Below are 25,707 nucleotides of genomic sequence, written 5' to 3'. Positions count from 1 at the left end.
TTGGGCCAGATGTGGCCATGAAGTCACATGACAGGAAACCCCACTGGCGGCATGATCCATTATTAGCAGTATTATCTAATGTGTGAAATTAATCACACATGTTGCCAAATGTAGCAGAGTAAAAGTACCGTTTCTTCTTCACAAATGCACTACCAATACTTCCTACTGCCCATCTCTGACAAAGTGGTCTGCATAATGTATGTGTGGGAACACAAACATTGGAGGAATTGCATTACCAATGGCATTAACCGCATATACAAAGGTGAACAGTGAACCTCTCTCTGCTGATGTTGTTGCCCCAACTTGTTTAATAAGTTAAAGTAATAGTGTGGTAAGTTGTAACATTTGAATTATTGTTAAAACTAACCCAGACTGTTGCTGTTACAACTGACCCAGACTCCTATAGCCATGAACTAGCTAAGATTACAGCCAATGGCTAAAACAAGACCTAAACAGAATATATCCCCATAGACGAACAAATAACATAATTTAAGTTTGATTTGTTTACCTGCAAAGCAGATAATGCTACTAGAAATTGAAAAAAACAAAATTTACTTTTTGGCATACAAATTACTTTTTTTCTTCTTAAATTGTCTGTGTTTGCCAAAATGTGCTAACTTTTCACATGTGATAGAAGAACTGAATTGGCCATGTACAGGATGAATCACATCACTTGAAACTTAACCCTGACTGCAGAAATTGGAAGTGTTACAACTGACCCACGTTACAACTATCCCCGTTCTCCCTTATATTTTTTTCAAAAACTTACTCAAGTAAATGTAACGGAGTAAATGTAACTCATTACTACCCATCTCTGAGTATACTGTTTGGTGTTTGAGTTGAGGAGAATAAAAGAATATTTGACATTAATCGTATCAATGTTGTTGTGTACTAGGAACAGATTATTTTAAAAATGTTTAATTTACTAATTTTTGAGGAAATGGCGTACTAGGTTGTAATTGCATGGAAACATACGTTTAAGGATATAAAGAACTGTATTTAATGAGTTACAGTGAAAAGAAGTGCTTGGAAATAGTAATTTAAACAGAACTTTCAATTTTTCTATTAATCTATTTTTCTATTAAGCAAGACACTCTGCATCCGCTGACATGAGGACTGCCCTGCATGTTGTCCAAAAAGTCCACAATACTTTCAACCAGAGATGCTTTGGCAAGATGTGTGTGAGGCTTTATAGTGATAGCATGCTGGGAAAGGTTCATCACCCTTAGACAGTTTACTCTGAGAGCAAACTGCCCCTGCAGCTTTTACCACATTTGAATGAAGTTCAGGTGTTGATGCTGCTCACTGATTGGATGGTTGGTTTCAGCTCTGCTTTCAGTCTTTACTGCACAGGTGAAGGTAGAAAGTGTGACTGGATATATAGACCGGAAACAGAGAAACATGCTGACTTTGAATGTTTGCATTGTTCTTACTCCAAACAAAGCAAGCAGTCTGGGTTTGTCAGAGCTGAGCTGGGATGAGTCTGTTCACATCACAGCTAATGTTTCATGTAAAAAAGTGAACTTTACTCTAAACCTGTCATGGCGGTGGAATGAAAAGCATGGTTCAAACAGTTCTTTATTAATCACACTGGTGCGCTATATACACGTGAAGGGGGGGAAACACCAGGGTCCCGGGGGTCAACAGGTTGGGAAAACACGTCTTTGTACTCGCTCCGCTCCTCGTCCAATCAATCTCCACACAAGCAGCTCACTTTCACTCACGGGGTCCAGGAGTCACAAAAAGGGCAGATCCAGATAAACCTATTTACAGAGATGAGGGTTAGTCGAATGCAAGCACCGGAACAACAGAATCGTTATAGAGCCAGGCAATACTAACGAGAGTTACTCAATATTCCAGCAACGAGTAGCTCAGAGCCCCTGCCTTAAGAAGACCCAGAGATCAACTGCAAATCATCGGTGATCAGCTGCAGGTAAGTAGGCCAAGGGTGGGAGCCCAATCTGAGCTCCGCCGAGGCAGATAGGCAAGCGAGAGAGAGAGCAAGGTGAGGAGAGCATAGAGAGCAAAACAACAAACACTTGTAGCCACACTGGGCTGGCCGGGGAGGCACAGGGAGCATTTAAAGTCAAACACACAAACAAATAAATTTAAAAGAACAAATACCTGTTTTTACACAGTAAAATCTGTGCATTGATCAGCATCTATGAAAATTCTGACTAATTAGATTTAACTTAACTAAATGAAAAACTTCTAGTTTCTATAAATGATTTGATTGAATTATGTATTGCATTTGAATTTGATCTAACTAGCTAAGTGGTCTGAAAGATAGCGCCAACAGTGGTGCAAGCTGGAGGCACTGCCAGTATCCATCAATCCATCTTCTGCTGCTTATCCAGGGCTGGGTCATGGGGGCAGCAGCGTAAACAGAGAAGTCAGAGCTTGTGACCATAGGTGATGGTAGGGATGTCGATCGACCGGTAAATTGAGAGCTTTGCTTTTACTCTTTGCTCCATCTTCACCATGATGGACCGGTAAAGCGTCTGCTGAAAAAGAGAGTTTTCCACGAATATTTGTGAGAGATGTTAACACCGATAACGGTGAACCAGAAACGAGTACCTACCTCAAACTTTTCCAACTATTCTGGTGAGTTAGCTTAGCTCAATTAGGACTATCATTGCAGTTCGATGCACTGGAAAAATAAACAACCAGTCAGAATAGTCTGAAAATGTTGTTCAATAATGCTTGTGATGTGTTTTCATAGTATTGCGATGATGTCACTATTTTATATTGGCTGTTATGAGTGTTTAGCCCTTTGTTGTTTCTTCCCGGCCTGCTAATTCAGCTACGGGCAACTAAGTGGCTGTTGCTGTAACTGCAACTGCAAGTGATGCGGCCAACTAGTTTATATTATACTACTTTATATCATTTAAAGAGAAACAAGGGCATTAAGAAAAAAAGACGTTTAAGAGTTGTGGAAGTCTAATGTTCTACATACTTGTGTGCAGACTGGGGTTTTTTTATACTGGTTTGTCTGTTTTTGTTTTTTTCCAGGGTGGGGGGTGTTGAGGTACAATTCTGTCTGTGCCATGTGAGGAACTGCCTCATCGTGTGCCAGGATGCCTTCTGCATGTCAGGACGTCAACATGTGGATGTTTACTATACCAGAAGGGCGGTAGGAGCAAAAAACAAAAGTCCACCTGAGAGCCACCTTATTAATTGCTTTGGTACATTTCTCCAACTGAGACTTGTTCTTTGTTCTTGGACCAAGATAACCTGATAACTTAGTAAATCTGATGTCATAAGGAATTGAAGGTTGACAACCAGTAAAAAAGTGCAGGGGTACCACATTTCCTTATTTTTCCTTTTCTTTGGGGGTGTCGAAATATTTTGTTTTTCGTTGTTTATATCCATTTTGGTAGTTTCAATTATTTTTGTGGTATACTTGAGATATTTATTTTACTTTAAGGTACTCCTAACTTAAACCAAAAATAAATGGTACTGAACAAAATATTTACATAAAGCCAATTTTCTGTTTCATACATCTGTGGTCCTGTGTGTTGTGTGGGCAGAGGTCTTATTTACTCATACAGAGTTTGCTACTGCCAATATCCTTCCACACCTAGTAGATCAGTGAGCATATGAGTAAACCTGTGATAATTCTGAAATGGAAGGACCTAGGTCTAAAATTTTTGATACAAGCTCTAGATTCTGATATATATATATATATTATACATAAAAAAAAAAACCCAATAACAACAGAATATAAACAGAGTGAAGAAAGAAAGACCTGTGACAGATGTATACAATCCCTTTATATTTTAATGGACTTTTTGGTGTTCAGCAGTTAGAAAGGTGATGTCAAGGAAACAAGAAATTTCCATAACAAATCTGCAGCTAACGCAGGAAATGGTGCAACTGTAGTAGGATACTGAAAGTGGTAAAATTCATTTGTATATTTAAAGGTTGGTGGTAGAGGAGCACATTGTATTAGGTTCTGGGCTGTATTTTGGTATTGAGTGGCTTTACTTGATGAATAAATCTTTCATCATGTTTGTGATTTCAGGATGATTAAACCATGGCAGTGTCCCTGTGGAGGGAGGCAGCCATTCACCACTTTCACATGGGAGACCACATAAAGGTCTCCCATGTGAAGCTGAATCACTCTGCTTACAGCTGCACATGACATCATTCACAAAGACTGAGGTATAAAGAAGGCACTTAGAACGATGCCAACTTATCCCATAGTCCAGCCAATAATGCAATTCACATTCGTATATAGCCTGTCAACGTTATGACAGCGTCCTAATGTCCCGACACCGCTAGAAAAGCGGTGTGGATGATGTGGAGTGAAGCTACATTAATGACAACGTGTACAACCATTGGAGATGTGAGCAGGACAGACGGAACAATTGACGGGAAAAGTGTGGAGTTTATACCAGTTTTTAAATTGTGTTGATAGGCCACATAAGACCAGAGTTATGATAAAAATATGTGCAATGTTTGGTTTTCTTCCTGAATGATATTCTTGTTTATATTTACTGCGGGAAGAAACAGTAAAAACAGCGTTTTATAAGGAAAACGCTTGAAAGCACTCTCCGGCTGTGAGCAAAAACAAAAAAACAAAAAAACCCACTCTTTCCTATTGGTCAAAAAATGTACCATGTCAACCAACCAAAAAATTATATGGCAAAAAGGCATTTAGTTGATAAGAAACGGGGGGAAGTTTTATGAGTGACGGTGGTGTTTTGAGATGTGAGAGATTTGCGACGTTTAGCGCAAATCTTGTGTAGTTAGTGTGTAGTGTAGTCAATAGTTTTGTTGTGTGTGTCAGAACAATGAGGCGACTGCTGAATGTTACAGGTGTTACAGGAGTGATACATCTCCTGTTGTCAGGCCTGCAGGTATCAGGCTGTTGTTCTCCTTTATCTCATAGTGGACAGAAATTATTTTTTGGAGTGGCACAAATAATTTGTGTGGCATCAGATTTGATGCAGAACAGCTGATTGTTCTGTAAATAGTTTGAAATGTTTGTTTTAAAAAAATGCCTTGGCTGCATTTTAGGTAAACAGCTGCGTAAAACTTTGTTGTCTGCAAAACTCAGTAAACTTTTTGAAGAAGTAACTATATAATTAATTGCCCAACATTGGTCATTATTCACTGTATTTTGCAGACAGAGTTACAGGACTCTCTCCCAGACCACAGACTCATAATACAAGTCAGAGCTTTATAAATTTTTTTTTTACAAAATTATGTTTTCAAAATTGGAGTTCAAGTTGTTTTTACTTCCAATAGTGTTAACATACTACACAGGTCATGAACAAGATTTTTTTTTTCATTGTAAGTGGGCTAAAGCAGTTAATTAAAAGTAGTCTAACATAAATGTAAATTGTGTAATTTGATTATTTTAATAAACCATGTAACGTGTATGGATTCGATGCTGGCGTGACCACAGTGCACACGTCTGCTGTTGCTCACAGTGGTCCAAGGGACGCTCAGAGAGTTTGTGTGTTCGCTCAGACACATGAAAAATTAGAGGGAACATTGGTTGGTGCCAACCTGCAATAGAAATGTGAGATTAACTAAATATTTAGAATTGTACGATTTGAAATGTAAAGAGATGCTCTGTTACTTTAGGTGACAATATGTCATGATATTGTATATATTATATAATGTTACACGCACATAACATAACATAACATAATGTAATGTCTTCATATTTGTGACTAGGTGATTGTGGGAAAACGTGATTAACATATTTTTCTTGTTTGTGGATGAAAAAAGTAACGCTTATAAGGCTAAATAATTACTTGTCATGTATCGACAGACAAAAGAGGAGGACAGGGCCCAGGTCCATATCAGTACTGTGTGGCCACTACTGACATGTCCATCAAACTGGAGGTACTCCTGGAAAGTGGAGAAAGTCTCTATGTTGACACAAAAATGTGACACAAAAATTATAGAAAATAGTGTGAATAGTGAGAGAAAGATTTTTTTTGTGTGTGTGTGTATTGTTGAGAATCTTTAGAAAAACGGGCAATTATAGATTAGAAAAAAATGGACAACAGTTATTCACAGTTATAGTTTAACGAGTTTTCAAATGTCTAGTGTTTATATGAAAAGAATTGTAATAAAGAGTTGCAAATACATAAAACAGTCTCATGTTTATTACATTAAAACTGAAAAGCATGATTAATACAACAGTCTTTAATTCAATTTTATTTTATTTCATTTTATTTTAACTATACAGCGCCAAATCACAACAACAGTCACTTCAAATTGTAAAGTAGGACTTACAATAATACATGTAAAGAAAAACCCAACAATCATTTTACCCCCTATGAGCAAGCACTTTGGTGACAGTGAAAAGGAAAAACTTTCTTTTAACAGAAAAAAACAGTATCAGGCCGAGGGAGGGGCAGCCTGATAGTTAAACTTAGTTGTTGCACCTGGTAAAGCAGAGACGCTGATCATTTTATTAAACATGAAAGAATTTAGACAGTTTTGAACTCTCATTGATGCTGCAGTGTTTTTTCAACTTAAGGACCGGAAGCAGAGTTTGGACCCGGATTGATCCTCGAGACTCCTGACTACGGTAGCCATAATGCTCCGACAATTCATCAAGGTGTGCATCTTCATAGCTTACCAAAGTCGTACCTTTTTTGAAAGATCTTTTGTTTCTGTGAAGCTTTGAGTGGAAAAAGACAGAAAAACAACATGTGGATCCTGGAATAATGGGAGCTTCCATCTTTAAAGGACTGAAGAGGAAGAGGTTTACAAGGAATCATTTAGAAGAGTTTAAAACATCAACTGATTGAATCCATGAATCTGAAAACGTGTTTGTGAGTGAAAGAGACAGACATGTACAGACTGAACTATCTGTTCAACAGTCAGAGTGTTTCTCTAACAGGAGGACACTTTTACACTCAATTCAGCACAGAGACACTGAGGAACAAGGACTATCAGGCCAGAGTGTAAACCCAGGATAAAGAGTTTCAGTGAATGTGGTGTTAAAGGTGTGGAGGTGGATCAGAGTGTCAGAGGAGACTCTGTAGAAGGACAGAGTGCCAGCAGGACAGTCCACATACACTGCTACTCTGTTAGAGACAGAGGAGGAGGAGGAGGAGATGGATGTTCTTTTTCCATTATACCAGACAGAACGAGGACCATCATCAGAGCAGCTCAGACTCCAGGACTGATCATTGCATCCAAACCTACAGTCTTTACTGCCTCCTTTCCTTCTGATTCTTCTGTAACTCACTGATATAAAAATGTGTCCTCTCCACTCGACCTCCCAGTAACAGATGCCAGTCAGACCATTTCTACAAAGCAGCTGAGGATAAAAATCAAATCTCTCTGGATGATCAGGATATGACTGAACCTCCTTCACATATGTCATCTTCCTGCTGTTGTCAGACAGTTGGAGGTTTGTGTGTACTGTGTTTGTGTCAATTGTGAGTTGACAGGAATCTGATGGAGAGAACAAACACAATCCAGCTGCAGTTATTGATCCATCATCTGTTCATTGATTGACACTTTGATGATGACTCTTGACATCAGAGATGTGAATGAGTGATGTGACAGATTGAAGATGGTTGAATGTGTGCTGCTTTGTTTTCATGAATCACATTAAAAACACACTTACACTTCCTCAGACCTGGTCTCAACCATTGCCCCCCAGCAGGCTCCACCCTGAAAGGAGGAGGGGGGTCAGACCAGCACAGCCTCTTTCAGCATGCACACATGGACATTGCATCGCTCTCATACATATACTTTTAGACACTGATAAAGGAACAGTCCTACATTTTCATTATCTTTATATTCCTTTTCTGTTAAGCTGAAAAGGACACCTCCCTGCCTTTGCTGCCAGCTGTTTTCTCCTCTTGGTGTCAGTGTGGTTACTGTAGATGACTTCTGACCTTTGAGTGAGTGCAGCATTTTAATGTGTTTTACAGTTTTTCTCAGTTGCTTTGGTGCATTTCTCACAACAGAATTACACTTTGCACAACAGTTAGTTCAACCTCCACAACATGTAGTCGTTTTGGCACAACCTTGTGGCGGTTTCATGTTCATTTCGTCCAAAGTCAAATGCCTTTGGACATGAAGCAGTTGAGTAAGTACAAATATCTAAAGAATGGTCACTATCTCCTTGCTTTCATCATGAATGTCACAATTATTTATACTTGTACCGGCTGAATAGTCATTGTCCATACAACTAATAGTGTTCATTTCATTGCTTGTGTCAGTGCACTCAAAATTGTTGAACATCTTGTCAAACAATTTGTACACCCATTTTGAAAACCCTATTTTTAAGGAGTTTCCATGAAAATCTCCATAAATTACTTTTCTCAGGTGAACCTTATCTCACACTAATGAAAATTGGTGTGTGTTACTCTTACTTGCAACCAATGAAAAGCCTCTTCTACCCAATCATAGGTGAATCGCGTTACAGTATCCCCTACTCTACAAGTATATATATAATGTAAACCAACAGACAGGATTGGCATGAGGTGCATACTGAATCTACAAAAGCTTGTGATGACATCACAGCAGAGTCCTGCAGAGGGTGGATTCGACACTCCAGACGATACTTTCCCCGATGCATCGATAGAGCTGACATTCGCTGTGATGTTGATGCAAATATGTGGGCAGACAGACGGGAGCGTCTAGATATCAATGATTGATATGCAGCAGTGTCTGTTTTTCAGGGTTTTTTTGTTTCATAACTACTGCAGTAAGGTTTACTGTCTAAGTGAGTTTATGTTTGCTGTAAAATGTTTGATTTACTGTATTTCCCCAGTTGCACAATGCTGTGCACAGTTTCAATTGAATATTATCAAGAGTGCATATGAAGTGTCTTGAGTTTCCTTTACAATTTATGGTTTTCAGACTTGACATGTCATTGGGAAGCACCTACAAAGAAATCCGTCACAATGAGAACATGTTCAAACCATTTGATTTTGTGACCAAAGGTGCTGGTGTACTGACTTGTAATTGTGACAGCCCTGACACTTTGATTGATATAAGTACTTGCTTTTGATGAATATATTATCTGTTTTGATTAAGGGACTTGCTTTTGAAGCATTGACTACTTATTTTGAGCAACTGACTTGCTTTTGAACAACTGACTTTTCTTTTTGATGAAGTGACTCACTTTTGCAAGTTATCCACCATGTTTTGCAGTTTGCACTAATTGTTTTGAGAAAAGCCTTAGTAGTGGTGCAGAGATCAATTCTGTTGTGAGAAATGCACCAAAGCAACTGAGAAAAACTGTAATACTACCTGAAACCTGTGCATGCTGTATTTGTCCACATGCACACAGAGAAATTTCTGCCTCTGTCATGATATTCCAATCAGCACATTAGAAACTATTATCAACTATCTGTCTACATTTGTGTGACTGGGATAAAGAGAGATCGAAGTGAAGGGATAAAATGTCTTAATATATGTCTTAATGTTAAGCCTTATGTTATTAAAAAGGATTAAAGTCCCAAAAAAGTGGTTTTCCGTAACCCTAATAAAAAAGCCTTTTCATTCTTAATGAAATATAAATTAAATGATAAGTTTGAACATCATGAGAAATGTTTGAGTAGTAAAATGGCCTGTGCTAATATCTGAATTTTGTGTTTTCGGACATGGTACAGCTTCAGCCTTGTCCACTTGTGTGGAGGAAAGTAGGAAGATAAGAACTATATCCCCAAGTTACCATACTCCAAATGGACCATGGTCAGCATCTCCATTGCCAAAGCTGCTGAACTGAGTTGCGGCCAGGTGCTTGGCACCTGTCGTGGTGGTAACCCCCCAACCAAATGGTGGACACCAGAGGTGAAGAAGGAGTCCATTCAGGCTTGGTTGGCCTGTGGGACTTCAGAGGCGACTGCCAGGTAATGACAAGCCAAGCAGAACGCGGTGTGAGCAGTGGCTCAAACAAAAACACGGATGTGGGAGGAGCTCAGAGAGGCCATGGAAAAAGACCTTCAGACTGCTTCAAAAAGATTCTGGCAAACCGTCAAGTGACTCAGGAGTGGAAATCAGTGCTCTACCTGCACTGTGTATAGGTGGACTGCTGCTGACTTCGACTGAGAAAATTGTCGGGTGGTGGAAGGGATACTTCAAGGACGTCCTTAATTCCACTGGCATGTCTTCCGTGGAGGAAGCAGAGTCTGGGGATGACCCCCCAACCTCCGGGCATGAGGTCACAGAGGCAGTTAAACAACTCCTTGGTGGCAGAGCCGCTGGTGTGGCTGAGGTGAGGCTCTGGATGTTGTAGGGCTGTCCTGCCTGACACGCCTCTGCAATGTTGCATGGAGATCAGGGGCAGAACCCCTGGACTGGCAGACCAGGGCGGTGGTCCCCATTTTTAAGAAGGGAGACCAGAGGATGTGTTCCAACTACAGGGGATCACACTCCTCAGCCTCCCTGGGAAAGTCTATGCCAATGTGCGAGAAAGGAGAGTCTGTCTGTTAGTCAAACCTCGGATACAGGAGAAACAATGCGGTTTTCTTGATACTGCGGATACTTGAGGGCGCATGGAAGTTTGCCCAACCAGTCTGTTTGTTTTGTGGACGCCAGTGTAAAACTATACCAACACACTGCACATATGGCAACTGCCATATTATAACGTTGCAAGCAATCCCAAACTCCAGTCTTCTGTACTCCGATGTGCAGTAAGAAATCTATTATCCTCAACAGTTCTTTCCAGGAACACCATCTGAACAATTTTAAGTATAAACTTGCTGGTCCTGTCATAACTTTTTCTGGCATCACATGTTGCACACATCTTTAAGCCACATTTAAACTGTTTGCTTGTCATATACTGTTTGTGTGTTTCTCCAGATATCACAGGATGTCTAAATCTTGATATGGAACTCATATTCTGCATGAATCAACAAAAAGGCTAAGTTAAGGAGAGAGGAAATGTTTTTAACAATTTCTCCTTTTTTAGGAGGTTTTTGCATACCTGAGAGCTTCCAGTCTCTTGTGTAGTTGCTTCTCTTCGGGGAACCGGTGCTTAATTCCTGCAAATGCATCTTAAATCATAATTGGTCCATTGAACATTGGACAATGTTCTAACTAGCAAATCAAAGGTATTTGTCCTGAAACACTGATTGTGTAAAAATAGTAGCAAGGCCACCAAGTGTATAAAAAAGACAGAATTTGCACCAAAGAGGGAGAAATACCCTTTTTCTGTCTGTCCTTTTCAGTATTTAATAAAGATGGTTACAATGAGTGCCCAAATCCAGGGACCATGACAAACAGCTGCAAATACTTGGAAGTGAATTTCTCATTTTACTTTAGCAGCATGAGGGCTCTGGTCCCCCACAAGCATTGCTTTTTTTTTTAGCCAGTTGCAGTCTTAACCTAATTCTATCTGTGATTTTTGTTTTGTCAAATGACTATCATTGTGTTGGCCATCATCATGACTACATATTACTAACACGAGTTAGTCATCCAGTTTCATTCTAAAAAATTAACCCTGTCAATCAGACGACCCAATATGAGAAAACCTGTCGACAGTGGAAGGGAAAAACTCCCTTTCATAAGGTAGAAACCTTAAAAAAGGTTTGTAGCCATTTGCTTGCCGGGGTGAGGGGAGGGAGGGATGACAAAAGAGTCTTTGTAGTGTGTAAAGCTCCCCATGTAGATGACCAAATTGGAATCTCCTGGATAGATCAAATTCATATCATTGGAGTGTAGTACCTGTAGTACCTAGCTGAGCTGAGCAGCTGAGCATGCTGTAGTCGCTTAGGCCTAACAGGACAAACACAGTCCACTGTTGAGCTCTGAAAGTAGACTGAAACTCTTTAAATGAATAATTCTTCTACAGCTGATTAGTTAGTTGTTTTATGGCTGCCCTTTAAAAATGGCCATAACTTTGTTATACATGTAAAATGACACTAAAGGACTCTTTTACTCTAGTTTTTGAGATAAAAACAAAGGTTGGAGATTGGTCTATATTCGTCTAAGATGGCTGGGTCAAGTGATGGCTTTTTAAGTAATTGTTTAATCGCTTTCACTTTAAACTTACTTTAAACACCTGTGCCACATATCTTAGTAATAAGGATAGATTTGTCATATTTAAAAATAAAGCATTAATTAATTGTAGGACTTCGTTGAGCAGTCTTGTAGGAATGGGGTCTAAAAAAAACATGTTGATGGTTGGGATGGAGTAATTATTGAAGTTCCACACTCTGTGACAAACTCACCAAGGAACAAACTCTGGTTATTGGGGATTCTAATTTGAAACATGTGACGCTAGAAACCTAGCAGCCATAATGATTTATCTTCCAGGGACCCCAGGAGTCGACATTGAGGGAAATCTAAAAGTGCTGACTAAGGCTAAATGCAATTACAAAAAAAGTAAAATTAAAATCATGTCACTAGTAATGAGATATGGTTACATCAATTGGAGGTCATGAAAATTAATTTGGATTGACTTGTAACTTTGTTAAAACAATACTAGACTCTGAAATTTTCTCTGGTGTCTTCCCCAATTGGAAACGGTCTTTTTTTTTAAATTGCTGGCTGTCTGAGTGGTGTCCAAAAAGAATGAGGTAGACTTCACAGATAATTATGAAACTTTCTGGGAACAAATCTAGTCTTTTTAGGAGAGACGGCATCCATCCCACTTGGGATGAAGCAGCTCTCATATCTACAAATCTGGTGTATGAAGTGAGAGGTGTGATGATGTGGTGGTGCTTTGCTGATGACACTGTTGGGGATTTATTTAAAATTGAAGGCACACTGAACCCGCATGGCTACCACAGCATCCTGCAGCAACCTGCCGTGTAGTTTGCGTTTAGTTGGACCGTCATTTATTTTTCAACAGGACAATGACCCCAAACGTACCTCTAGGCTGTGTAAGGACTATCTGAACAAAAAAGGAGAGTGATGGAGAGCTACGCCAGACAGCCTGCCCTCCATAGTCTCCTGACCTAAACTTCTCCTTCCTCTTTGTTCTTATTCCCTTGTGTATTCAGTGTCTGTTTCTGTGTCAGAGAGTCTGCATTTTGGGTCCAAAATACCACCTTCTTCACACCGCTGCTGCCACATCATGGGATCTCTTCATGCAAGCAAATGGTCAATCCTTCAGCCCCATTCACCCATCCCAGAATCAATGGTGGTGATGTTTGGGTGAGAGCTCCAGACGGTCCAGGGTCACTCGAAGGCTAAGCACTGCCTTTTGAGTCTCCCTGGCTAACAGAAGCAGATACAGCGGCAACCATTCTTCCTCAGACCACTGGCATGGCTCTGCTGTGGCATGAAAAACTTACAGGAAGGCCTAGTGTTCCTTCCTCTCCTTCATCCACTGGAGCATCATCTCTGGGGCTGGTGGGAGTTCCGGCAGCTTCATAAGGAGTCAGCCTGAGCAACCAGACATTCTATTACCCTTGTTAGACATTTGGACTGGTCCTGCAGCTGATCTAGCATATGGCGCTGTGCCCATGCCTTCTGGTCCATGGCCGCCAGTTCAGCCACCATTCGGGCTAGCACTTCTTCTTACTGAACGACAGCGTATCCGTCACGACTTGACTTCGGGTTTTACCACCGTAGGAAGGACCCAGACCAGCACACAGCTTTTCCTGCATGTGCACGTTTTTTATTTGTGCACCAGTGTTGGTCAAGTTACTTGAAAAAAGTAATCAGTTACTAATTACTGATTACCTCCCCCAAAAAGTAATCCCGTTACTTTACTGATTACTTATTTTCAAAAGTAATTAATTACTTAGTTACTTAGTTACTTAGTTACTTTTTAAAAACACAATTTACAACCTGAATAGGTGATAAAGCGATAGATCTTTCAGCCCAATTCTACTTTTTCTGCATAATCCATCATATAAAATGTAATCAAATGGAAATGTCTCTTTTTAAAACGTTAAATCTTTTAACTTCATGCATCAAGCAAAAACTTAATTATATGCAACATTCTCTGACTGGAAGAAATTTGTTTAACATTTAAACCTATTTTCTGCACATTCCAGCACATAAAATAAAATATTTTTTTGTGTTTACACTCACTCTTTCAAATAGATGCAAGTAAAACACAGCAGAAAATAAATAAAATCAAAGACTCAGCGGCCCTGTTGCTCTATTTTCACCTGTAAAGCAGGACTGGGTTAGGCGAAGGTTTACCCTGGTGCAGGTGTGCCACAGCGGTCAGTGGAAGAATCCACGAGTTTCTCTGTGAATTTCCCATTACAGTCGTAGCGCACTCGCTGCTTGCTTGGAAGTTTAGGGGTTTTTTTCGCTGTAAAAAGAAGTTTTCTTCCCACGCACAATGGACAGTAATGTTTTTGTCACTTTTTATGGAATCAAACTCAAAATAAGGTCAGTACTTCCACGCTTTAAACGCTGCATGCTCATACTCTCTCCCGCACTCGATATATTATCCATTGTTGATCTGCAGACAGCTGTTGTCACTAACGTCGCACTCACTTACGTCACTGTCATGAGACATTCTGGCAAAAAATCACGGTTTTAGTAACGCAGTAACGCAGCGTTCCTACGGGAAAGTAACGGTAATCTAATTACCGTTTTTGCAATGGTAATCCCTTACATTACTCGTTACTTGAAAAAAGTAATCAGATTACAGTAACGCGTTACAAGTAACGCATTACTGCCCATCTCTGTTGTGCACACAGTTCATAAGACAGTCCACTGCTTCCTTTACAGCCGACTCTCTCTAGCTTAGTGATCCTTCCTCGTCAGGTACATACACACTCAGTGCCTGAGTTTTATGATGGACCATAGGCGGGGGGGTTTACAATGAGTATTTGTGTAAACTGTATGTCACAGAATGAAAGGTTGCAGGGGAAGCTGGTTTTTTGGAGTGGTCTGAGAGCGAGGGCAGAGATGCTACTCTGAGATCCTCCCCTTGCTAGCATGTAAAAACCTTTTGAGTTGTGGACTTGCTGTCTTCACGGGAGTAAGTCTGAATTCGCGGGCCTGTCGAAGCACAGACCCAACAGTGGTACGTACCTGGAAATAGGTAGAAGTGTTTTGTCAGAGTGTCTCTCTCTTTGGTTGGCATCTGCCTCTGTTCAGAGGGGAAATCTTCAAACTGTTGCATGACCTTTGAGATTGAAATAAAGTTCGAGTGATGTCTGACACAGCAGCTCATATTACAGAAAATATATATTGCAGTCATAGAGAGATACATGGAGACATTGTTTCCATCATGTTTAGAGACAGGAGGATCATCTCTTGTTTTCCCTTGTTTCAGGTCACAACAAATAAAGGGCATTACAGAATTCTAGCCCCATTGCCAACTCCGAGCATGGGAGATCAATATGGTATGAAATGGACTAGTAATAGTAGCCAGAAGGAAAATGCCAAAACATTTGGAAAAGTTAAACATGCAGAGAAAGAATTAGGAATAAATTCAGGTTAATGACGAGATAAAATACTCGCAAACTTACCTTTTTGAATAGTTCTTCAATATCATCTTGACAACACCCCGTGAGGATCACATCACAAATGTAATGGAAAAAATTAGAACCATATTCTGGGTTTCTATATGAATAGGTGTCTACAAACAAAGAGAAACATGATTTGCTGCATTTAATGGTGTTTGTTATTATACACTATTATTATAATAGTTAAAAGAAGCAGGAGAACTTACGAGGTGTGCTCGAATGAAAACCAATGAAATCCTTTTCTATGTGTACTTTTCCAACTTTGGCAATGTTTTTTGATGGAGGGCCAGTGTTTTCTGTCCCCATGGATTGTTTGCTTGCATCTACTGTAACTACTCCTTCATTCTCTGAAACAAGACAGATGTGTGCAAACAACTATACTTGTTCATCTTCAGGTGCTCTGTTGTCATACTAAAAGTGAGAAAAACTACATCATGTGTATTTAACATCATCACATCTAGTAAACCATTAGTTTCATTACATTCTCCAATTTCTTTTAAAGATTTCAAAAGTTTTGGATTTTCTTTGCCTGTAATTAATTTTGCTCATGGTTTTCTTGTTTCTTTAAAAAGAGACACTGACCTAAATGAGACAAACTAAACTAACTATTTCATAACATCACTACTACAAATACAACTGGTAATAATAATAAAAACATGTGTAACAGTAATGTTCAGCATCTTTTTGGTGCATGTCAGGCTAGATGATAATCACCTCCTCTACAGGCCTGAATGATTATGACCTTTGGTTTGTTCATTAGTGCAGGGCAGTTCTTCGTGTTTAAGCGCTCATAAATTTTATCAATTTCAAAGTTCTTCAGGTCAGATCCTCGGATAGTTCCCAAGTCGCCATGAGACATGAGAACCACAAACACACTGTCTGTGTTAAAGAGCTTTCGATGCTTGGAGAAACGAATTAGAGCCTCATCAATCTCCTGTAAACAGAAAAGTTGAACATAAATTTGATATTTTACTCAGTTTGAAAATCGGCTAAGTGGAAGTGAAATAATGCTTTCTGTCTGTAGAATTTACCTGTGCAGTCAGGTCTTGATAATATACCACTGCATAGCCCAGATTATAGAGCAGGTTGAGCATGGCTTGTGCGTCATACTCAGCACCGTGTCGGTTTGATTTCAGATCATAAAAATGTCTAATATTGATCAGCAGTGCGATGCGATTTGATATGGAATGTTCAGTCACAGGGTAAATCTGAAAGAAAATATAATTTAAAGGAAAGTCTTCAGATCACTTTAACAAACTTTATTTTATTTTTGTTTTGTAATGCAGTCAGTTACAAATAGCCCTTAATTAGCTTTAATTTAATATTAACTGCAAAAAGCTGAGGACAAGAGCTCAGTTAACAGATATGAGAATTATATGGTGACTCACCTTGTTACAATCTATGTCATCTGTGTACGTTGCCATGTTTAATCTATAAACACATTGAAAGATATTTGTAGCTGGAGGAATGACACAGCATCAGTTTATCAAATGATATCCATAATTTAGATTATTCACTGTATATCACATAATTTCTCTTCTTCGGGAACAGAAAGGGAAGACAACAAGAAGGTGTACAAAAAGGGTTTTTTGATTACCTAATCACAAAAAATAAAGTTAAACTAATACAAGACTTGGAAGAAGAAAAAAAACTTCAGCTTAAAAGAGAAAATAATCCAAAGACTAGAGAAAAGAAGCAAACTGAACATGGAAGTGTGGGTTTCTCTACCTTATGCTGGAAGACACATTATAAAAATAAAATTAAAAAATAAATCATGAAAGATACTTTTCCTGCTTTCTCAGGAGGCTGGACATGAAAGCCATGGTTCTGGGTCAGCTGACCCAGCATTTTGACCTTCTGTGTTTTGTTGTCTGTTATATATTAAGTTTAACTGGTTAGTTGTAAGTTCATTTTTATTATGTCTCTGAGTTAACTTGTGATCACTTTAATTTCTTGACCTTTGGGTTCCCTTTGTGTCTCTGTCCTCTGTGTCCCTCTCTGTGTATTTGTGTGCATCCTTGTGTCTTGTTTCCCTCTTCGGTTTCCAAATTCCCCTCCTTGTGTCTATCATATTTATTCATGTTTCCCCAGCCCGTGATGTCTGTCTCGTTCCCTCTCTCTGTCGTTACCTTTCTCCCTTTCTTCCACTCCAGTGTCAAGCTCATGTGCCAGTCTTGCATTCCATCTTTTCCTGTTTTATTGTGTCTTGTGTCACATGTTCAGTGTGTTTAGTTTTGCTTCTTCTGTCTCGCTATGTCTAATTTGCCTTAGCTTTGTTTCCCCATGTGTTTTCTGTTCCCTTGTCATTCCTTGTGTATTTAAGCACTCTGTTTCCTGTGTCCAGCACCCTGAGCTCCCTCATGGCTGTGTTTAGTTTAGGTTAGTTTTGTATTTCTGCCATCTCAGTAATGAAGCTGTATTTTGAGTTTAAGCCCTGTCTGCAAGTCTGCATCTGGGTCCTATCCTGCCTGATTCACAGCCAGTTCATGACATGATGTCTACCATCCATCGGGGTTTTTTTTTTTTTCAGGGGGCAAACTTCTGAAAACACCCTCCAAACTTCAGTATTCACAGGTTAGCAAGAAAACAAGAAAACAATGATATTAAAAGGGGGGTAACCTGTTAAATCAGCTCTGAGCTAAGCAGTCTGAAAGATGAAACATGATAGTGAGTCCACCAGAGCCTTTGTTTGTTTTTTGGTGGGTTTTTTTGTTTGTTTTTTTTTGTGGGGGGGGGGGGGGGTTGCTACAGCTTGGTAATAGAGTGGTAATAGTAGGGTTCCAATGAGAAACAAGAAGATAATTATGTGGTAATTTCTAAGCAATTACCACTCAATTACCTGTAGTAGTTTTTGTGTAAAAAGAAGGAAACAGAGCTGAAAAATGCAAATGCAACTGCTTGTTTCTATTTAACAACATATCAAGGACAAAGAAGAAGTAGTGCGCCAAAGGCTAACTATTTGCCTCTTTGGCTTGCCTCATAGATCCATGACTAAAAACCAATGGATTATAAAAATACATTTAAAAAATAAACCAAAATTCCACCTACTGCTGTAGCACTGCAAGAGAAGTAAATACCTTTTTAATTCTTAACCCTCCCGGGCCAACGGACACACTGGCGCATCAAAACTAACATGACCAATTTAAAATGACACAGCAACAAGATGTGTTTCAACTTGTGATTAAACGCAGACTTCAAACTAGTAACCAGTTTACGTGCTCTCCTCCTTGTGTTTAATTTATTTATTTATTTATTTATTTTCATTGTTTAGTTTAGTTTTTCCCAGTACTGTTATAGTTTAGTTCCCTCTTGTCTTTTCATTTCTGTGTTCTTTTCAGACCTAAAAAAGCTGCTCTCTTTTGGTTTAAATAAATTTTTTTTCTCATACCTGATTTTTGTCTATGCTTGGTTCCACTCCACGCACCAGCCATCCAGCCTTGACAGTCATTGGTGCAGGATTTCTTCCTCAGCTGTTGCTGTGCCCACAAATACAGAGTGGTGGTGGTGTGGCACTTCAGCCTACTTGTTTGTCACCCATCACCTTTCTGGCAGGCTTATAGTTGGAGGATGAGGAGCCCACTACCACATCACACTTGAAGTGGAGAGCCTAGCTAGCACTTCCCTGTGTCAACTGGAGGGTCAGACGTGCTCCGTTGCCACCGTCGGTCCCGGGGTTGGCCTCATGAACTATTTTGCCTGTGCTGCCAACCTCCTGGTTGTCCTCCAGAACTGTGTTTTATTGTGGAATCCTGTGCTCTAATTGTTGTTCTCTTTTAGATTTGACTGGATATTTTAAATATGTCTTACATTAACACTTTCTTTCCTACCCGATTTTTACCATATCATGTAATGTTATCTAGATATAAACTATGCTGTGAAAAATGATCCTCAACACTCATATGTGATTCTAATGTGTTCATATGTAATATTCTTTTAAACGTATGACTATTCTTTAAGTTTGTTTTAAAATGTTATTAACATGGTTATTCATATGCTATTGAATAGAAGCACCCAGTTTTAAATTTTGCAGCTCTGTTTCCTGGTTATTACACAAAAACTATCATGTATTAAGTGGTTATAACAACATAGTTGCATTCTTGTTTCACGTAACCTGTTATTTGTTGTTTATTAATGAGCCCAAATAAAAAGTGCAACCAAGAAAAAAAAGTGGATGCTGGACTGACTGTATCAGCTCCCCACTATCACATCTCCCTGCTTTGAAAGGTTCACTTATTGATTAAGATTTATTTCGTACTAGAGATGGACCGATCCGATATTAGGTATCGGTATCGGTCCGATACTGACGTAAATTACTGGATCGGATATCGGAGAGAAATAAAAAATGTAATCCGATCCATTAAATATCAAAAAAGCACCTCACAAAACTTGCGACATGGCGTAACTCGCCTCATAACTGTAGCAGGTCGGAGCAGCATGCATCACGTGTAGTGATGCGCGAATCATGAACGAATCGTTCAATACTCGAGAATCCCTTTACTGACTCGTGAATCATGATTCACAAGCGCAACTGACTCATCCCTGTTGCTGTTAGCAAACTAATTTCATTAGTAGAAATATATCTAGCTTATAATTCAAATTGTGAAGAAAAACACAACATCCAGTATCTTAACAAAAACATTTCTGCTCTGAACTGGAAGAAAAAACCCTGAGTAGAAGCTCACATCAAGACAATAGCTCCTCGGTTCACAGTAGCATCGCTCTGCTAACATGCTAACAGCACATTTGAGCTACTCACCCCCTCCCTTCCTGCGCTGAATCGTAGGGGAAGCAAATCACTCAGGACTCACTAACCCCCTCCCTCCTGTGCTGAATCATAGCGTAAGCAAATCACTCAGGACTTACTCACCCCCTCCCTTCCTGTGCTGAATCATAGCGTAAGCAAATCACTCATGACTCGCTCACCCCCTCCCTCCTGTGCTGAATCATAAAGCGCGCGAATCACTCATGACTCACTCACCCCCTCCCTCCTGGCTCGCAGCTACTTCTTCTTCTTCTTGGTTGGCAACCAATGTTAAGGCGCACTACCGCCCCCTGGCTCACAGCTCAGTGGACATTTAGATGAGAAAATATGTATTTGACACATGTAAGGAAAATACTAATAAAATAAAAATAAACAAAATAAATGTTCCCTTTAGAAATTCTTTTGCTCTTTTTTGCTATATAAAATAGTTGTTTTCTTTAAGAATCACTCATCTTAGCAGTAGGATTTACATTAAAAGAAAAACAAATTAAGTTTGAGTGAAAATGTACATTTTTTGCACTCTCTGGTCAACTGACTCAGTGACTCAAATGACTCAAAAAACCCGATTCACTTTGGTGAGTGACTCATTAAAACTCCATCCATCCATCCATTCGCTTCTGCTTATCCTTTTCAGGGTCGCGGGGGGCGCTGGAGCCTATCCCAGCTGTCATAGGGCGAGAGGCGGGGTACGCCCTGGACAGGTCGCCAGTCTGTCGCAGGGCTAACACACAGGGACAGACAACCATTCGCACTCACATTCACTCGCACATTTACACCTAGTGGCAATTTGGATTATCCAATTAACCTATCCCCACTCATTAAAACTCGATTCAGTAAAAAGAATCAAATTTACCATCACTAATCACGTGATAGAGCGGCTGTGTGTATTTGTGGCCTCGCTAGCAAACCAGCATTTCATCTCCGAGGAAGTTATCCCAGAGAGAGGTAAAGCAAGTGTGTAAGTTCATCTCTGAATGTTTGTAAAGCGTTCCCATGTTAAGCTTAACAACCGATATATGGAGCAAGTGCTCCTCTCTCTCTCTCCCTGCTACTTCAATCGTGAAACTGATCAATGATCAGCTGATCGGCTTTTCTGTCGCGAGTCCATCTCTCTTCTTTGTTTTTGGCCCACTTTGCACCAGAAAGAGGAAACCAGCGGCGGAACAACAGCAGCACGTTTAAGCTTGATAAGCTGTCGTTAGAATTTATTTAATATTACTTTCTAGACCAGGATCCTTTTCTACGCAGCTGAGGGCTGTTAACTGTGCAGGGGCGGATCTAGCAAAGTTTAGCCAGGGGGGCCGATAGGGCATGAACAGGGAAAAGGGGGCACAAAGACATACTTTTCTTTCTTATTCTCATTTAAAATATCTAGCTTTTAATAAATAATTATCTGAATCTTACACCCAGAGTTTTAATCTGATGTAAAATGTATAGAAGTCCATTACTGTATATAGTAACTATTAAGTCTAACATACCCTAGTAAGCTATAGTACTTTTTCCTTTGGGAAAGTACCATTTGTGCAGTCTGCAATTCTGTAGAAGAAAGATGTTGAATCTATTTAATTATTCTTGAAAAATAATTTATTTCTGTGCAGTTTTTTTTCACACTCCATCAAATTAAAGTTGATTACATCGATTAAGCATCCTGAGGAGGAGGGTGGGGGGGGGTGGTTCCATATTTTTTTTTTGCTGGGAGTTTGCAACCCTATTAGTTAGGTTGCTTAATATTTCTGCTAAGTACTCTTTAAAATACCAGAATAGGGAGGATGGAGTAGGTTTAAGTTTATTAGATTGATCAGTGTTGCTGAACTATGAAATATTTTGGGTGCAGTGTATTTTTTACATACAGGTATAACAGAATAGCTTTAGTGTTGTTGTTTACTTAAACGTGAGTATGAACTTATACAAAATGCAGCAAGATATTAAAAAAACAGTTTTAATGATTAAAAAACACACTATATCGGATTAATATCGGTATCGGCAGATATCCAAATTTATGATATCGGTATCAGTATCGGACATAAAAAAGTGGTATCGTGCCCTCTCTATTTCGTACAGAATCAGACTGAATGGGATCTGGTGGACTCAAAATCATCACAGTTAAAAAAAAACCCCAAAACAAACAGCTAACAGTGATGGATGGTCAATAATATACTTATTCATATTCAGGAAGTCTATCAAAACAAAATAGAAAATTAAATCAAAAATATTTGACTTGATCATTCATTGCAGTATTCCCCATCAATTTCAATTCAAATCAGTTTTATTTATATAGCGCCAAATCACAACAACAGTCGCCTCAAGGCGCTTTATATTGTACAGTAGATCGTACAATAGAGAAAAACCCAACAATCATATGACCCCCTATGAGCAAGCATTTTGGCGACAGTGGGAAGGAAAAACTCCCTTTTAACAGGAAGAAACCTCAAGCAGAACCAGGCTCAGGGAGGGGCGGCCATCTGCTGCGACCGGTTGGGGTGAGAGAAGGAAGACAGAATAAAGACAAATTTCTTTTTCAGGACAGCATCACTGTCCTTAAAATTAAAATGACTGTCTAATATTTATCTTTGTTTTTTCATTGTTTCTTTGTAAACATTTTCAGGCCATTTTTACCCATTTTTACCCAAGAAAACATAAACATAAGGGAGCTCATTACAATTCTCTGACCTCGTTGGCTCATCACTGAAGTCTGGAGGTTGACCTTTGGACCGGTCAGTGGTCACAGATGGAAAGCTGGATCCTGTAGACTCTACTCTGTCCTCCTCTTCCTCCATCATCATCTGCTTGAGGACTTCAGTGAGTCTGAGAGGTAAACCACAAACAGTTCACATTAACAGAAGTAACTGAGTTACTATCGCTGACCTCTGACCTGTCATGTAACCTAGAAACCAGGTATCCAGATTCATATCAGAGATACCTGAGCTAACAAGCTGAGTCTGAAAAGCAAGACCTTCCAACAACAAAACACAAAAACAAGAAATGGACAGTATATTAGCTACAGCTCTGAGTATGATGTACTCAGTTCACTGCCATCACCGACCTCCGTATGAAACCATATTAAACCATCTAATATGGTAAATAATCTAATTACCGTTTTTGCAATAGTAATCCCTTACTTTACTCGTTACCTGAAAAGTGGAGTTTGCATTAGGTTAGGTTGACTGCAACAAACTTTAACTGTTGGGACAAACTCAGTTGTATGCAGAAACAGGGAGATATAGACTTGGTTTAAGTAGCGGCCAGGCGAGAGAGGAGGAGTGAGCTGCTGTAGCAGAGAGCCAGCTGCAGAGCAGGAGCTGTGAGCACTGCAAAGTGCTGAAGTGCAGAGACCACAGTGAAAAGCGACAAAACATTGTGAATAAAAAAAAAAGAAGCAAAACATGAACATCTATGTCAGGTACTTTGGGTTACAGTGTCAAATGTGTGAAAATGAAGCTTCAAAAGTTTCCACTCTTTTAGATTTAAATAATAATACTCTTCCTACAACATACAGCACACCATGACTGATGGAAGAAAACATGAACACAGGCATCCAACAACATCGAGCAGTTAAGTTAAATTAAATTAGTTGTAATGGGGAAATTCTAGTTAACCCTCAAATTTAGATTTAGATGGATAGAACTTCACTGTATGATTTTTGTATATCCTTTGTATGCTTAGATGAAGTATGTGTATATGTCAGGATAACCTGGTAGAAAAAAACTGCTTAGTTTTGCTTAACAATGTTTCACTATGGCATGTGCTAACTGTTGACCAGTGCCTGGAGCTTCCTGGGTAAAGATAGTGGGAGTTGTTCTTTGCCCAGCAACAGCCTTTGGGACAGAAACCTGTTGTAACAGGGGCGCTGTGATGCCCAAGGGTTAGAAAGCTCATTACTATGAACCTGTGATTTTTTTGATATGTGTGTCCGTTTTCCTGTGTGCAGTAATAAATACTAATAGAAAATTCCATGACATGGTCCAGGTGGGCTCCTGTGAATAATGATGGAGCAGTGATGTGAGTGCTGAGCTGTGACATGGAGAAGAGTCATGGACAGTTAGAGATGGTCATCTCACCTCTGAGCTTTGGTCTGGCTCTCATGTTCCCCACACAGAGCGCTTTTAGAGGGAGGGACTCCCTCCTCTCTGTCCTCACACTGATCCATGCTGCTCAATTCACATCAGCTCACACACACTTTCTACCTTCGCCTGCAGAGGAAACACAAATTATTCATGTGCACATCAACTGAAATCCTCCTTTCCATCATGTGTGCTGTCCAAATATCAGCTGCTTCTTTCCTGCTTCATCTCAGTGTCAGCTGAATGCAGTCAGACAGCAGTGTGAGGCAGAGGAAGCTGCCATCAGCTGCTCTACTTCTACTATCAGTCTACTAGATGGAGCTGTGAAGCACACATGATGCATTCACTGACACACACTGATTATTGATATTCATATTTACAGTCGATGCCACACTGGTGCTTTCTGACTGTGCCGCTTTAATTTAATCTCCATGAGAAGTCTAGCACTTACAGCTCCCCTACTGCCTCCCCTCCCCCAAAAACTGAAGGTTACAGAGTTAAAGATGCTAAGGGTTTTGGGGGGGAGTGAACAAGAGGGACTCAGTTAGAAATGTGTATCAGAGGGACAGCTAAGGTCAAATACTTTGGACACAGTGAAAAAGAGAGACTGACGTCTACACTTGATGAATGACTTGATGATTTTCCATATAATTGTATTATTATATAGATATGCACTAGTATTTTTTTATATCAACGGTAGTATCAAAAGATTTAAAAAAAATTAAGTTCATCAATAATTTTATTCATTTGTAATACATTTCTTCTGTCTCAACATCTGACTTCATCTGTTCACATATCTGAAACTGATATCTAATTATCTATACATGTTTTCAGTTATTAACAGACAGGTGCAAATTTAATATAATAATTTTGGTTTGATTGATTGACTGTGATTAACAAATGCAACAACCGTTGTCTTGTTATTATACAAAGAATCATAATTACCTTGGGTTTGAGCAGATCCAATAGTTTGTCTCAGTATTTTAAAAGAGAAGACAACATGTTTAATTTAATTCTATACTACACCTTTTATTCACTCAGATATGCTGTGATGTTAAAATGTTAAAAATCACCTGTTATGCTGAGTTTTATTCTTGGACTACAGGACTAACTTTATATGATTGAAGGTTCTAAATATTCCTTTCTGTTCTGTCATTTAACCCTATTCATCCTCTGTTTGAAAAACTTTTGAATTTTCCGCTAAGACCAACCTCTCTGCTGACTTTCATTCCACAAACAGAATGTGGTGCTGTGGAGATTCAGAGAAATAAATCTACCATAAACAAAAGAAACAAAAAAGAGCAAAGAGATGGATTTTCTTTTGGAAATAAGTACAGAAGTATAGAATTAAAAAATAATTCAGTAGCACAGATCTATGGAAATGTTTCAAAAATCTTTAAGGTAGTGAAATAATGATCCTTATATTTATTATATGAACACAATCAGAGAAGAAAATAGGTGGATCCTGAGCTGTTCATTGAAGTCAGCATTAGTTTTTGTCACATTTAGG

General features: G+C 39.3%; 1 protein-coding gene across 1 annotated transcript; it reads right to left on the bottom strand.

The window, feature by feature from the left end:
- Positions 1-6,169: 6,169 nt before the first annotated feature.
- LOC116324462 (caspase-12-like) lies at positions 6,170-24,250 on the bottom strand. The gene is made up of 11 exons (XM_039609034.1): positions 24,195-24,250; positions 22,807-22,941; positions 16,763-16,805; positions 16,406-16,582; positions 16,089-16,308; positions 15,581-15,721; positions 15,378-15,487; positions 14,938-15,031; positions 10,919-10,976; positions 7,604-7,650; positions 6,170-7,428 (listed from the first exon to the last, which is right to left on the bottom strand). Exons 2-11 carry the CDS (start codon positions 22,917-22,919, stop codon positions 6,890-6,892), a joined length of 1,542 nt encoding a protein of 513 aa, XP_039464968.1. The 5' UTR covers positions 22,920-22,941; positions 24,195-24,250; the 3' UTR covers positions 6,170-6,889.
- Positions 24,251-25,707: the final 1,457 nt, after the last annotated feature.

This window comes from Oreochromis aureus, linkage group 3 (genome assembly GCF_013358895.1).
Source record: "Oreochromis aureus strain Israel breed Guangdong linkage group 3, ZZ_aureus, whole genome shotgun sequence".
NCBI classification, from domain to species: domain Eukaryota; kingdom Metazoa; phylum Chordata; class Actinopteri; order Cichliformes; family Cichlidae; genus Oreochromis; species Oreochromis aureus.
The sequence above is the reverse complement of the archived record's forward strand: the minus strand, read 5'-3'. Positions and strand labels throughout refer to the sequence as shown.